The sequence below is a fragment of the Dermacentor albipictus genome, chromosome 10 (assembly GCF_038994185.2).
Source record: "Dermacentor albipictus isolate Rhodes 1998 colony chromosome 10, USDA_Dalb.pri_finalv2, whole genome shotgun sequence".
NCBI lineage: Eukaryota > Metazoa > Arthropoda > Arachnida > Ixodida > Ixodidae > Dermacentor > Dermacentor albipictus.
Window position 1 is genome coordinate 97,476,472 of NC_091830.1, and position 14,593 is coordinate 97,491,064.

The window sequence follows — 14,593 nt, forward strand, 5'->3', positions numbered from 1 at the left end:
CGCACAACGGTTCAAGACAGGACACAGGACGTCATCTACAGCAGCTGAGTTGACCGGCATTCGAGAAGCAGTTCGCTGCATACTGCAACAGAGTCTCGAGAAGTGGACAGTGTTCTGTGATTCAAAACCAGCACTGCAACTCATCAGCAATTATATGAATGACAGAACCGCATATAGTCCTCTGATTTATGACATCATGTCTCTGCTTGCTGAGGCGTCTCATTCCGGGCACACCATTGTGCTGCAGTGGATTCCTGGTCATTGTGGAATAGCTGGAAACGAACTGGCTGACGCGGAAGCAAAAAAGGCGCACACTCACGGAACCATTATAAAAATTCATTTTTCCCGGTATGACATTAACACCTTGCTCCATACCAGCATTAAAACTTCTACGGCGCAACATTGGGACAACCCCGAACATCGACAAGAGCGCCTATATAGACTTGACGCTGGATTACAATTCCGGCTTCCACATCGGTTGCGGAGAATCCAGGAAACAGTCATTCATCGATTACGGCTGGGTGTGGCATACACTCACCGATACCTTCACAAGATTGGACAAGCACGGGACCCTGAATGTAGCGTCTGTCACACTCACGAGACAATAGCCCACGTAATTTGAGTGTGCCCTCAATATTCGGCCGAACGAAGAAAACTCAAATCTACTGTTGACAGCTTGGACTCCCGCCCCTTTTCAGAAGAAAAGCTTTTGGGCGCGTGGAGGAGTGTTGACTGTGCCCAACGTGCCATAAAAGCACTTGTGAACTTTTTTAAGTGAGACTGGTTTAGACGATCGCCTCTAGAAGCTGTGAGACGTGTAGTCACTGCGAAATGTGTTTGCGCAAAAACTTTTTGTGGCAAGACTTTTTGTATGCACAAGATTAATCTTAGTGTATTGCGTCTCCAGTGCGCATCCGCATATTGGACAACGTGTATATAGTATCTCATTGTACCATATCATAATCATCCGCCACCTACCTTTCCCTGTATTTCCCACTTACCCATTCCCCAGTGAGGAGTAGCAGGCTAGAGACACGCTCTCCAGGCCGACCTCTCCTCCTTTCTCTTCATTAAAATCTACTCCTCCCCTCCTCAATACACTGAGCAAGAACAAACGAGTTATCATCCAAACGCCTACCTCTTCTGGAGCCATTCTGAAGCTCTCCCAAAATGCTATTATTCTATGACCATGCATGAAGCTTTAATTTGATTGCCTACATTGCTAGTCTGTATATTACCGATGTAATGGTCAACGGCCTATACAAGTGAATTCTAGGTTTCTCCCCCTTACCTTTATAAATCAAATTCATTCTGCTTTGTCGCCAACTGTCTCGTATTCGTCTATCTTTTAAAGTTTTTTCCACTGCTTCCACGAGAGCTTCCTTACTTTTTGGTCCTAGTTCATTAATCAGCCTAACGGGAACCTCGTCTAGCCCTCTGGATGTGCGTGGATGGTTGGACGAATGGATGGATGGATGCTATGAGCGTCCCCTTTGGATCGGGGCGGTGGGTTGCGCCACCAAGCTAAAGCTGTTATCCTCCCTAATGTCTTACCTAGGTTAAAAAAAACAAACGCTACGAACTCTCACACCCAAATTTTCTGATCCCCTATTGCGAACTGTGTGTTCGTTTCCGTTTTTTCGTCATTTCCCTACTTTTCTTCCACCAATCCTCAAGTCACCTCTTAATCGCGTATGCACGGAGGCGAGCGCCATCTTGTGATCATACAAAGAATCCAGCGGCGCGTGTACTGCGTTGCGATTGTCTGACCTATTCGGCAAGAGAACAGCCAGGCTGAAGCGACGCTCGGGAAGGCCAGGAAGGTCCGCAAAAAGCTTCGCTTTTCAATATACAGCTCGCACTTCACTAGGGCAACTATCGAGGTGTGGGCCATTACACAGTGGCTGCTTATTTAAATGACAAAACAATATATGTAAGAGTCAATGGTGTCGCCTATATTAAGGCAATACATATTTATCTAAGTAAATACGTAACATTCTTTGTTGGACGAAGAGAGAGAGGGTGAAAAGGAAGAGGCTCTATTGTAGTGCGAGAGCGGAAGCGGCGTTCTAGAATGGTCAGCGGCGCCCAGGTAGATATAAACCTGTGCTGCCCTCCTCCTTCCCTACTGTCCAATCACTGCACCAATAAACGCGTGCATTCGCCCAATGGGCTCGCGAGCTGTGCGGTAGCTGCATCTTAACGCCTTAAGACGAAAGTTTAGCTCCGGCCCAACACCGCTGCCGTCTATTCATCATCATCATCATCATCTGCCTGGTTACAGCCGATGCAGGGCGAAGGCCTCTCCCATACTTCTGCAACTACCCCGGTCATTGTGGCCATGTTGTTCCTGCCAACATCCTAATCTCATCCGCCGACCTAACTTTCTTCCGCCTCCGGCTATGCCTCCCTTCCCTTGGAATCCAGTCCGTAACCCTTAATGACCATCGGTTATCTTCCCTTCTCATTACACGTCCTGCCCATGCCCAATTTTTTCTCGATTTCAACTAAGATGTCATCAACTCGCGTTTGTTCCCTCACCAAAACTGCTCTTTTCTTATCCCTGAACGTTACACCCATCATTCTTCTTTCCATAGCTCGTTGCGTCGTCCTCAATTTGAGCAGAACCCTTTTCGTAAGCCTCCATATTTCTGCCCCGTAGGTGAGTACTGGTAAGACACAGCTATTAGGCACTTTTGTCTTGAGGGATAATGGCAACTTGCTGTTCACGATCTGAGAATGCCTGCCAAACGCACCCCAGCCCATTCTTATTCTTCCGATTATTTCCGTCTCTTGATCCGGATACGCCGTCACTACCTGCCCTAAGTAGATATATTCCCTTACCACTTCCAATGCCTCGCTACCTATTGTAAATTGCTGTTCTCTTCTGAGACTGTTAAACATTACTTTAGTTTTCTGCACATTAATTTTTAGACCCACTATTCTGCTTTGCCTCTCGAGGTCAGTGAGCGTGCATTGCAATTGGTCCCCGAGTTACTAAGCAAGGCAATATCATTAGCGAATCGCAAGTTACTAAGGTATTCTCCATTAACTTTTATCCCCAATTCTTCCCAATCCAGGACTCTGAATACCTCCTCTAAACACGCTGTGAATAGCATTGGAGAGATCGCATCTCCCTGCCTGACGCCTTTCTCTATTGGTATTTTGTTGATTTCTTTATGGAGGACTACAGTGGCTGTGGAGCCGCTACAGATATCTTACAGTATTTTTACATACGGCTCATCTACACCCTGATTCCTTAATGCCTCCATGACTGCTGAGGTTTCTACCGAATCAAACGCTTTCTCGTAATCAATGAAAGCTATATATAGGGGTTGGTTATATTCCGCACATTTCTCTATCACCTGTTTGATAGTGTGAATATGGTCTATTGTTGAGTAGCCTTTACGGAATCCTGCCTGGTCCTTTGCTTGACAGAAGTCTAAGGTGTTCCTGATTCTATTTGCGATTACCATAGTAAATAGTAAATAGTATGTAGGCAACTGACGGTAAGCTGATCGGTCTATAATTTTTCAAGTCTTTGGCGTCCCCTTTCTTATGGATTAGGATATGTTAGCGTTCTCCCAAGATTCCGGTACGCTCGAGCTCATGAGGCATTGCGTATACAGGGTGGCCAGTTTCTCTGGAACAATCTGCCCCCCATCCTTCAACAAATCTGCTGTTACCTGATCCTCTCCAGCTGCCTTACCCCTTTGCATAGCTGCCAAGGCTTTCTTTACTTGTTCCGGCATTACTTGTGGAATTTCAAGTTCCTCTAGACTATTCTCTCTTCCATAATTGTCGCGAGTGCCACTTGTACTGTATAAATCTCTGTGGAACTCCTCAGCCATATGAACGATCTCATCCAAATTAGTAATGATATTGCCGGCTTTGTTTCTTAACGCATATATCTGATTCTTGCCAATTACTAATTTTTTTTTCACTGCTTTTAGGCTTGATCCGTTCCTGACAGCATGCTCAATTCTATCCACATTATACTTGCTTATGTCAGCTGTCTTACGCTTGTTGATTAACTTCGAAAGTTCTGCCAGTTCTATTCTAGCTGTAGGGTTAGAGGCTTTCATACATTGGCGTTTCTTCATCAGATCTTTCGCCTCCTGCGATAGTTTACTGCTATCCTACCTAACGGAGTTACCACCGACTTCCATTGCACACTCCTTAATGATGCCCACAAGATTGTCATTCATTGCTGCAACACTAAGGTCCTCTTCCTGAGTTAAAGTCGAATACCTGTTCTGTAGCTTGATCTGGAATTCCCCTATTTTCCCTCTTACCTCTAACTCATTAATCGGCTTCTTATGCACCAGTTTCTTCCCTTCCCTCATAAGGTCTTGGCTAGTTCGAGTTCTTACCATTCTGTGGTCACTGCAGCGCACCTTGCCGAGCACGTCCACATCCTGTATGATGTCAGGATTAGCGCAGAGTATGAGGTCTATTTCATATCTAGTTACGCCGTTCGGGCTCCTCCACGTCCATCTTTGGCCATACCGCTTGCGGGAGAAGGTAGTCATTATCCGCATATTATTCTGTTCCGCAAACTCTACTAATAACTCTCCCTGCTATTCCTAGTGCCTATACCATATTCCCCCACTGCCTTGTCTCCAGCCTGCTTCTTGCCTACCTTGGCATTAAAGTCGCCCATTAATATAGTGTATTTTGTTTTCACTCTACTCATCGCCGATTCCACGTCTTCATAGAAGCTTTTGACTTCCTGGTCATCATGACTGCATGTAGGGGGCGTATACCTGTACAACCGTCATTTCGTACCTCTTATTAAGTTTCACAACAAGACCTGCCACCCTCTCGTTAATGCTATAGAATTCCTGTATATTACCAGCTATGTTTTTATTAATCAGGAATCCGTCTCCTAGTTCTCGTCTCTCCGCTAAGCCCCGGTAGCACAGGACGTGCCCGCTTTTTAGCACTGTATATGCTTATTTTGGACACGTGACTTCACTGAGCCTTATTATATCCTATTTACTGCCCTCTAATTCCTCCAATAGCACTGCTAGACTCGCCTCACTAGATAACATTCTAGCGTTAAACATTGCCAGGTTCATATTCCAATGGCAGCCTGTCCTGTGTGCAGCGGTGGCGTAGAGGTGGAACACACGCCTCGCGTGCAGGGGGTCCGTGGTTGGAATCCCGGTGCCGGCAATTTTCCACCAGATTAAAAAAAGTCCGCTGGTTTAAAAAATTGCATAAACAGGCCAGGAGTGCGGACTGATCCCGGTGACCAGAACCGGTAACGCACTCCCTCACCAGAGCAGGATTGGACATCCTGGTGCAGTACTTGGCCACAACCTCCTATATGAAGTCTATTCGAATATATGTGAAGCGCGGAAAGGATATTCTGAGAAATAGTTGGGTCGATTTTAATGAAACCTGTTGCATTTGAGAGAGAAAGTTGAATTATAGTGACGGCTGGAAGTGGAGTTTTCATTAAGGTGCTGAATTTCATGAAACTTGTTATTAAAAATTGGTAAGGTTAGCAAAATAGAAGCAAGAAATTTACATATTTATCTGTGGAAAATAACAAATGGCGCTGTTCTGTAGGCTGCGTCCATTAGAGCACCCAAAGTGGACAAATTTGATATGTCAATTTACACCTTTCGTAAATACGCTACATTGTTTACAAGGGCTTTGTATAAGCCCAACTAATAAATTTTGATCTGTTTGAGAGTCATGTTTATTGCATCAATTATGTCCGCTTTATATTTACTATTAGACGCACTTTTTAGATTATCGCTTTTATTTGCTCAGATACAGAGTTCTAAACAAGGCAGTTTCGTTTTCTGAGAATTTCAACAATATTTATTAAGACATTGACGGCCTAATATTCAAATTACCCAGTAAGAGTCACTAGATATTAGAGTTTTCATTTGAATGCGACAGACCTCATCAAATTCGGTGGAGTGATTACCGAGAAACACGATTTCTGCTTTCCCATGTATTTAGATTGGAGACCCCGATCTAAAGCTCCTTCTTAAGTCGGGAGACCACATAGACACACACAAAAAATTTCTTTAATCAGAAGCCAGGATCGAAATAACTTTTGTTCCCGAATAAGAATGTCTTATTTAACTTGGGCAACCATTTAAAGTGCAAAATGTTTTATTTTATTCTTGGTAGGTTTTTGTCCCACAAAATGTGTTAAAGTAATAGTCGCGCCAGCAGCGGTGTGTAATTACTCAATTGCTGGAACAAAGAGTTAGCCTTTATGTAGTGAAGAGCGAGACTTATGCAATGAACTAGGATAAATTTAATGTGGCCATTATTAAGGAAGTAGTGTTCGGAAAACTAAGCAAAGTGAAATAAATAGCCCATTCAGGCCAATTTATTGCAAAATGGCATCTAAATTCAAAAATATTCCATTAATTGCTTTCATTCTATACGTTGCACACATGTCTAGGCAAGGAATGGGGCCAAAGTTTTATTTCAGGATATTTCTTCAGAAAAATGTTATCAGGGTTTGTGTAACAGAAGTTAGCGCAAAATATTGTTTTGGGATAAACCTAAAAAATTGAGGAGCCATTTCACTCTGTGAAAGTGGATGACCAGTGAGGCTGTAGCACATTACAGAAAATTAGACAAAGGTAAATGTATTTATTTTCATCATTTCTTAATGACAGTGACAAAAGCTATGTGATTACTATGATATACACTGGTTGGTTTGGCTACAACCTTACAGAGAATCTTAGTATTAGCTACATTGATACATCGCGGTTATTTTCTGTGTTATTTTCTGCATACTAGCAACAGAAAACAGATTATTTGGTAGTGTAATCGATGCACGTACGCGGCTGAATTGTCGGTTGGGCCGGATCGATGTGGCATCGAAAGTGACATGCCTGCAACACGATAAGTGTAAATCACTCCCTTTTCGGTCCCGACACATCCAGACTGAAATCACCGACAACGACCACAGGGACAGTGATCACAACTAACCCACGCAAAGTGAGTAGCCACGAACCTAACGTGGCTATGAGCCATTGCATTTCTTGCTTGCTTACGGAGGTATGAGCCATTGCTTCCCGGGTATGATCCATTGAGGATAACGTTCTTCGATGTGCTGTTCTCTATGCTTTTTGCGTGATTGGAAAGAATGTAAACACCGTCGGTTTCACTTTGCTGAGTGCTTGTAGCCTCTGTCCTATGATGTCATGAGCCATTGCAATTTTTTGCTTGCTTGCTGGAGTATAAGTGCCTACGGGCATATGAACCACTGATGATGACAGTTTTGTGGACGCACACAAAAAATGCACGGAACACTAGCCACATAGAGTTCCGCTGTAAAAAAATGTTCCAAACCCTGCGAAAGATCTCCAGAACAACACACTGAGGTCATATAGCAATTGTGGCAGTTTCTAGACTTTTAAAGACAGACAAGTGCACAACTTAGTACAGACACCCTTGTATGTTAGAGACAACATAAAATAAAAAATCGTTTTCAATACCATTGCAATAAAATAATAGCACTGCTTTTCGGAACTAATGCAGTGAGGTTTCGGTTGAGCAATACGAGGGTATGGGCAGGAAACCTCACTCTAACTCCCAAACTAAGGGTGATAGGAAAATAACTTTGTTTGTAACAGAACGTTTGGGCATACATAAGATGTACAAAGCAAAAAATCATTCTTGTGCGAGAAAATTGAGTTTTGAATGTGGCGTTCTACCTTAAGGAGCCGGAGCCTAGAACTTTACTACGGATGATGTGGCCTTTGTTGCCAGAGTTGTCGGTTTCTGCTGTGCCACAACTCGAACACGATTGAACACGCTGCCCATCGTGTTCCCACAAAAGGCAGCCCTCCCCCTAATATTGTCGTAAGATTTGTGCCAACGACCTCCAGAGATATCTTCTTAAGAGCAGTCAAAAATCACCAACTCAATAGTTCAATGCTTGCTTTTCAAAATAACACGCCGATATACGTGAACGAACATTTATATGCTGGGAACAAAGTTTTTCTGGGTAAGGCCATGTCAGCAGGACGAGAGAACTGGAAGTTTGCTTAGGTGGCCGATAAAAAGGTATGCGTACAAGGGAAAACTCTCGAGTACTACATGTGTCATCTATCGAGGACCTTAAAAAAATAAGTTAAGGTTGCAACGGCTGAAGTTCGCAAATCTAACGCGAAAAGAAATTTAACGTTCTTGCACTACAACGTCCGCAGTATAAGAAAAAACCTTAACCTTCTTCCACCGTTTATTTCACAGCATGATAAACATTATGACGTTATTCCAGCCGGTGAAACGTGGCTGAGAAAGGAAGAAACAGTTCCCGTACCTGGCTATAAAGGGATATTTCAGCCACGCGCATCTCATTCGCGCGGCGGAGGGGTAGCCCTTTTCGTCAAGAACGGACTCCCCTTAACAATACTATCTTAAGTCACATTTAGCATAAGGTATATTGAAGCACTATTTCTACAGATCCAATCCTCTGTTGTTGTCGGTGTCATTTGTGAGCCACAAAACACAGCCACTAGCTGTTTTCTTGACAAACTTGAGGAAATTCTTCCAGCCCTGACAGGGAGTGGCCGTACTCAGGTTGTAATTCTTGGCAATATAAATATTGATGCCTTGAACGCTAGCAGCAAAGAATTTATTTACATAATAAAACCATAAAATTTCGCAATTTAATCTCTATGCGTACGCGGGTGACTGGCACATCAGAGACAATTCTAGATCATGTGCTCACTAATATTCCTACTGACACATCAGCAGGCGTTTTTGACGAGCCTGTCACCGATAACATACAAAGCTTTGTCACGTTAGAAAACGCGCCTATGGTACGCCATACTGGCCACAGAACAATTGGCCGAATTGATTATTCAAAGTTTCATAACTTTTTACTTTCAATGAGTTAGCAGGAGGTTTATCATGACCTCCTGCTAGACGAAGAATTTAATAATGTAATTATAGTTATTACAGACTCCGTTAAAAACTTCGAAACTATCATCAATATGCGTACATATTAGATACCAATGGATGGTACGAATGATACATATGGATGACCATGAATTTATTAAATGCGCTTGAGGCAAAGAACTTTTGGTATCATAAATGGAAATGTGATAAGCATAATGCCCATCTTCTAATTGTGTACAAGGCTGCCCGTAATAAATCTATTGCACTGTCGCGTAAATGTAAAAAAAATACTGTTACTCCAACGTTATTGAACATGCTGCTGGTTATTCTCGGAAAACATTGCAAATAATCAACGAAACAACTGGACGTACTCGCAATGAAAAATTGTACCTGATAATGTTACTAAGAAAACTGTCAATGACTTTAACACTTCCTTTACAAATGTTGGTCGCCCACTGGCTAAAACACTGAAATGTCGTAGAAAAGCTTCTTATGAACCTATTTCCACGACCAATAGTTTCGATATAAAGATTGGCTGTGGTTTACCTCTCTTTAAACCTGGTTGAATCGCGAAAACAATATCTGCATGGCTACGATTGTAGTTCTGCCTGTGGTGTAACTTGAGGTTTAGCTTGGACCAAGCTTGGACCAATTAAAGACAAATACTTGTTTCACTCATGAAATCAATTTTTATTGACTCGAAAGAAGACGCTATAATAGAATTTAACTGGTCCGAAGCAGTAGAGCAACTAGATTCAGATATATAGTCTTCGTCGGTAACTTCCATGGCGAGACTGATCAACTAACGCGTAGCGCACCGCTATATATCCCAGTGAAGCCCGATCCCGATCCCGATATATCCCGATCGGCCTTAAGAGCAGACCAGCTCTTAAGGCCGATCCACACGACGGACCAAATTGCTCTTTTGGACCACGGTCCGCGCCTCACGTGATAGGACGGCACCAGTTGGTGCGTACCGCCGTTGGCCCGTGCAAGACCGCAGCCCTCGCGGTCCAACAAATCGCCGAGGCTTTGCCTGCTTCAGTTTTGGCGTCGGACCGCATGCAAACCGCAGCGATTTTGGCGTCGCCAAGGAATGTTGCCCTGCAACAGAGTGTCTTCAGCCAAATCCAATCTGGTTTTCGGCTCAGCAAAAGCCAGGCAAGCCAGTCGTTTCACACCCGCCGTTCCGCGCACACGTGCGTGCAGCAGATATATCAAACACCGTTTCCTCTTGGAGTGGCGAGGAGGTTTTTTATTTTGTGTCTCTCGTTGAGCAGCTCCCGGCTTTTTGGGACTCGAGCCGGAATGATAACAATGATAACATTCTGGGCGAGAGTGTAGCTGGTTGGTCTGCTCTGCCGTCTGCTATGGCGGTCCGCCGTGTGGATGTGCTCTGCGCCGGACCGGACCGCGGCGGGCCGTGATGTCGCATCACGTGACCGATCGGCCCGCAGACTTGGTCTGTAATGTGGATCGGCCTTTAGGCACGCGCCGGCTCCGCAGCCATGGCACAAGTGACGAGCGGCTCTCTTCTAGCTGCGGCGGCTGACGTCATGCGTCGTCATAGCAAACGAGAGAGCTGACGTCACACCACCTGCTAAGCGCAGCGCTGGCGCTGGTGGGGTCACAGCATACGCGACGAGTGGGTACACCTGGAGTAGTATTGCTTTCGCAATAATATTATAGAGCCTTATGAAATTATGTCTATTGTGAGTTCGCTGGTAATCACTAAAGCGCCGGGCCCGCACGAGATCGCAACGCGTGTTTAAAAAGATAATATTGATATTTTGCGAAACATAATATGCGATCTATTCAACCACTTAGAACGTAGTGGAAAATATCCATCGACATTTTAGATTACCGAAGTTACCCGTGCTTATAAAGAGGGGGACGGGTCTGACCCTTCTAGCTACCGCCCTATATCTGTACTGAGTGTTCCTAACAATACTTACGAAAAAATAATCGGAAAACACACGCATTTATTTTTTGACAAATATCTCGTGTTATGTCCACATCAACAATTAGTTCTGACCAGTGCGTTATACAAACAGAGCAGTGCTCACACTAAGTCAAACATTAATTGCTGCCCTTCAAAATAAGAAATTCGCTGTAGCAGCTTTTCTTAACCTCAAAAAAGCATATGATACCGTAGACCACAATATCTTAGTTTACAAATTACGTAAATATGGCTTCCGCAGCACAACATTGCACTTTTTAGACAGTTACCTTAGAAGTAGTCAGCAAATGGTAATAATTAACAACATAACTTCTTCTTTTCAGTCCATGCACACAGGTGTGTCACAAGGTTCGGTACTAGGTCCGATGCTTTACTTGCTATGCATAAATGACTTGCCACAAAACCACTGCCGAAATGCCCATGTATGCTGACGACACCGCCATTATTATTCCTGGTGAAAATATTTCAGATATAGAAGAAAAAAGGAGCACTGAACTAGCCAAAATTGTTGATTGGTTTACTGCTAACAAACTTACCTATAATGTCAAGAACATTATATGCACGGTATTCCATTCCAGAAATATTACTACTCCGCCTAATGATATAATACTACGTATCAAAAACTGCCCCCTCGATAGTACTAACTCGCTCTCATACCTTGGTGTGCTTCTAGACAGCTGCTTAAATTGGCAGTTCCAGCTAGACGCTGTGTGCTCTAAATTAGTTTCAAGTTGTTATGCCCTCGTGCAAGGTCGTGTATACTTTGACGTTTCAATACTCCTTATTTCATACTTTATTCTAGTGAACTGCCGCCATGTGCACGATGTGGAATCCTGGGGTTCGACAGTAACTCCTACCTTGAACCAGTACGATGGTTGCAAAAACGAGCTATACGTACGATAACTTTCTCGCAATACTGTGAATCAAGCAAACCCCTGCTGTCTATGCTAAAAATCTTGCCTTTTGATTTCGTACGGGAATTACGATTAGCCACATGTATTAACAATGTTATAAGATACAACGAACCATTCCCTATTTAGTTACTCAGCGCACCACAACGGCACACTCGGAACCATACTTTTGGTAACTTAAATATCCCGCGAATAAAAAACGCCTATGGTAAACAACATCTACAGGATGCTGGAGCGAAGGCATGGAATGGTATTCAGCGTTACATAAAGAATTCGACGAACTTGCCGAAAGCAATGAAAAAGTATTATTTCAAAGTTATTACCCCTGCTTCTCAAACTAATTCTTCTGTTCTCTTTTTGTTAAACCATGTACAAGTATTATTTCATCAGGCTTTTCTTGTTTTTATTACGAAGTGTTGCAATTTCCCTGCTCTCGTTGCTAACTTTCCGAAAGGACTAATAATAATACCTGTACAATATGTTTTCATTTTGCAAATCCATGCACTACCATTACTCAATATTTCTGTATTTATTGCGAAATGTTGTATTGTTTGTATTCTTTGTTACTATATTTGAAACTCTTTACTACCATTATTTTGTAATGATTTCGTATATATTCAAATGGGCCCCGTACTATTCATTGTCTATGGGAGCATACAGATTGTGCCTATCTTGTATAATAAAATGTATGTGTGTGTAATAAAGAAAGAAAGAAAGGTTCCGGGACACTTCAATAATGGTATTACAACGACACTCCCCTTAACTGTACCTCCACTTCATAGATAATATTTAAGAAAAGGTATGTTAATAGATAAAACTATTCTCAAATTAGTGAATAATTATTCTTTATATTTTATTTGTTCAATAAGGCAGACCCAAATGGCCGCCTAAGCAGGAGGGGCAGAACACATGAATACTTGTGTGCACACACATAAACATGAAAAACGTACACAAATGCAATGCAACTTATGCAATGATCAGAAAAAAAAGAAAGCGAGGACAAAATAAAAAAGGTTGATTGAAAATACACTGAACGATTAAAACTTGACATACATTAGAACAGTATCAGATTATCAGTATCAGTATTAGGTATCGCTTAAATTTTTGTTATTACCTATTGCTTATATCCTCCCAAATTTTGCACATTATAGAAAATTTTATGCCTAGTTTAGATTGCAGCACCATTTTGCCAGGGTTGTACATTTGAAACAGATTTTTTATGGTGGACCGAAAACTCAATATGACCTTACGTGATCTTGCTTTGAGCTTCCTAAATAATACTTCGCATTATAATTTGTCTGGGCCAATCAATTTGTGCGATGTTTGTGTCACTTCGTTTCTCTTGGTGTTTACCAATTTTTCTTGAGTCAGTAGAAGGCCTAGGCCTGAAAAGGCCACTATATACATTCATATTGACCGTCGTTGTGTTTCACTCGCAAAGGTCACGGATGCCCGAAGATTTTCGACTGTGCTATTATTTGCCTTCTAAGCGGTGGGGAGTTCGCTTTATGCGGTAGAAACATTCCATATCACTGCTATTGTTACCTGAAACTCGGGACAGGTGAGTTATTGCTTCTAACGCCTAATCTGTCCAATATACGTGTCATCACATAATTAAAGATCAGAGTCAAATATATTGTCTAGCAGCGTATTTAAAATACTGGGATTGGATACCACACCACCTTCTGAAGCCAAAATTTTACGATTCCAGTTCGTCGGGGCTTCAATACATTTTAATGTCATAATTTAAAATGTCAGGTCAGTTCCTTATTATATGGAGAATGATTTGGGTAGCCAAATAGGAAATCTGTCTGTCTAGGCTGAGTAGAATCCGTTTGAAAGCAAATCAAACGATATGCTGGAGTGGCTGTTACTAACATAAAGAAACGACATTATTTTACAAAGAAGCTTGGCTGCAGGTTCCTAGCGACAAGCACATGTTTACACGGGACATCTTTTCTGGAACTGATAATTTTTTCTCAACATCAAATATCAATGTCAGCTTAGGCCTAAGTTAGTACGTGCCGCACAGGGGGAAAACACCGGATCGTTACCATGCTCGCTATCAGGTGTGCAAGAGAAGTCATGAAATAAAGAGCTGCTACAGGTTTTCTTTTTTGTGCACCTGTAAGACAATGTAAATGTTGGCAAAATTTGCGCCTGTCTCAAACGAGACACCTCGTGAGCTTCCATATGTTAGAAACCGACGCGATACTTCCAACTCACGAGATTGGTACCATTGTATCAATATTATATTAAAACAGAATTTATGAAACTAAAATTGCGAAAGCGTATGATTAGTATACTACGAAATCTAATAAAAATACGCCATCATTGTAAAATAAAAGAAACGCAATGCAAATATTTCTGATCAGCAGCGCATATGCGGAGTTTTAGATAACAAATCAGTTCTGGTCCTGTCACCTATTGACCAATTACGAAGCAAAGCAATTATTGTCGCAGTTGTAATTCATGAAATATGTGTATAAACCGAAGGTGAGAAGGGAACCAATGACACCGTCCTTCCTACCACAGCTGCGCCACCCACAGCAACGTCTACAACGACTGCACGCCCTTCGAGAGTTCGGCCTTCCGACTATGTTCGACGTAAGTACCATTAAGTTTCACATAAACACTCATTGCAATATGTGTATAGGATGAGACCCAATAGCTGGAGAATTCCTTTAAACAGCTTTATAGCAATGGTTCAGTAAACTGGCCCATAGGCAGTACAGTAATCCAGATGACATCAAAGCAAAGCTAAAGGCAAACACATACACATTAGCATGTTTTCATAAAGGACGAAATCGTACAGGTTTGTAGACACCAATTCCGG

General features: G+C 42.5%; 1 protein-coding gene across 1 annotated transcript in view; it reads left to right on the forward strand.

Annotated features, from left to right (window-relative positions):
* Positions 1 to 14,593, forward strand: part of LOC135897303 (uncharacterized) — a 104,878-nt gene that overhangs the window by 41,151 nt on the left and 49,134 nt on the right. The window contains exons 6-7 of the mRNA XM_070526598.1: positions 13,199 to 13,318; positions 14,293 to 14,364. Coding sequence (XP_070382699.1) covers positions 13,199 to 13,318; positions 14,293 to 14,364 — 192 coding nt within the window. The remainder of the gene's footprint in view (positions 1 to 13,198; positions 13,319 to 14,292; positions 14,365 to 14,593) is intronic.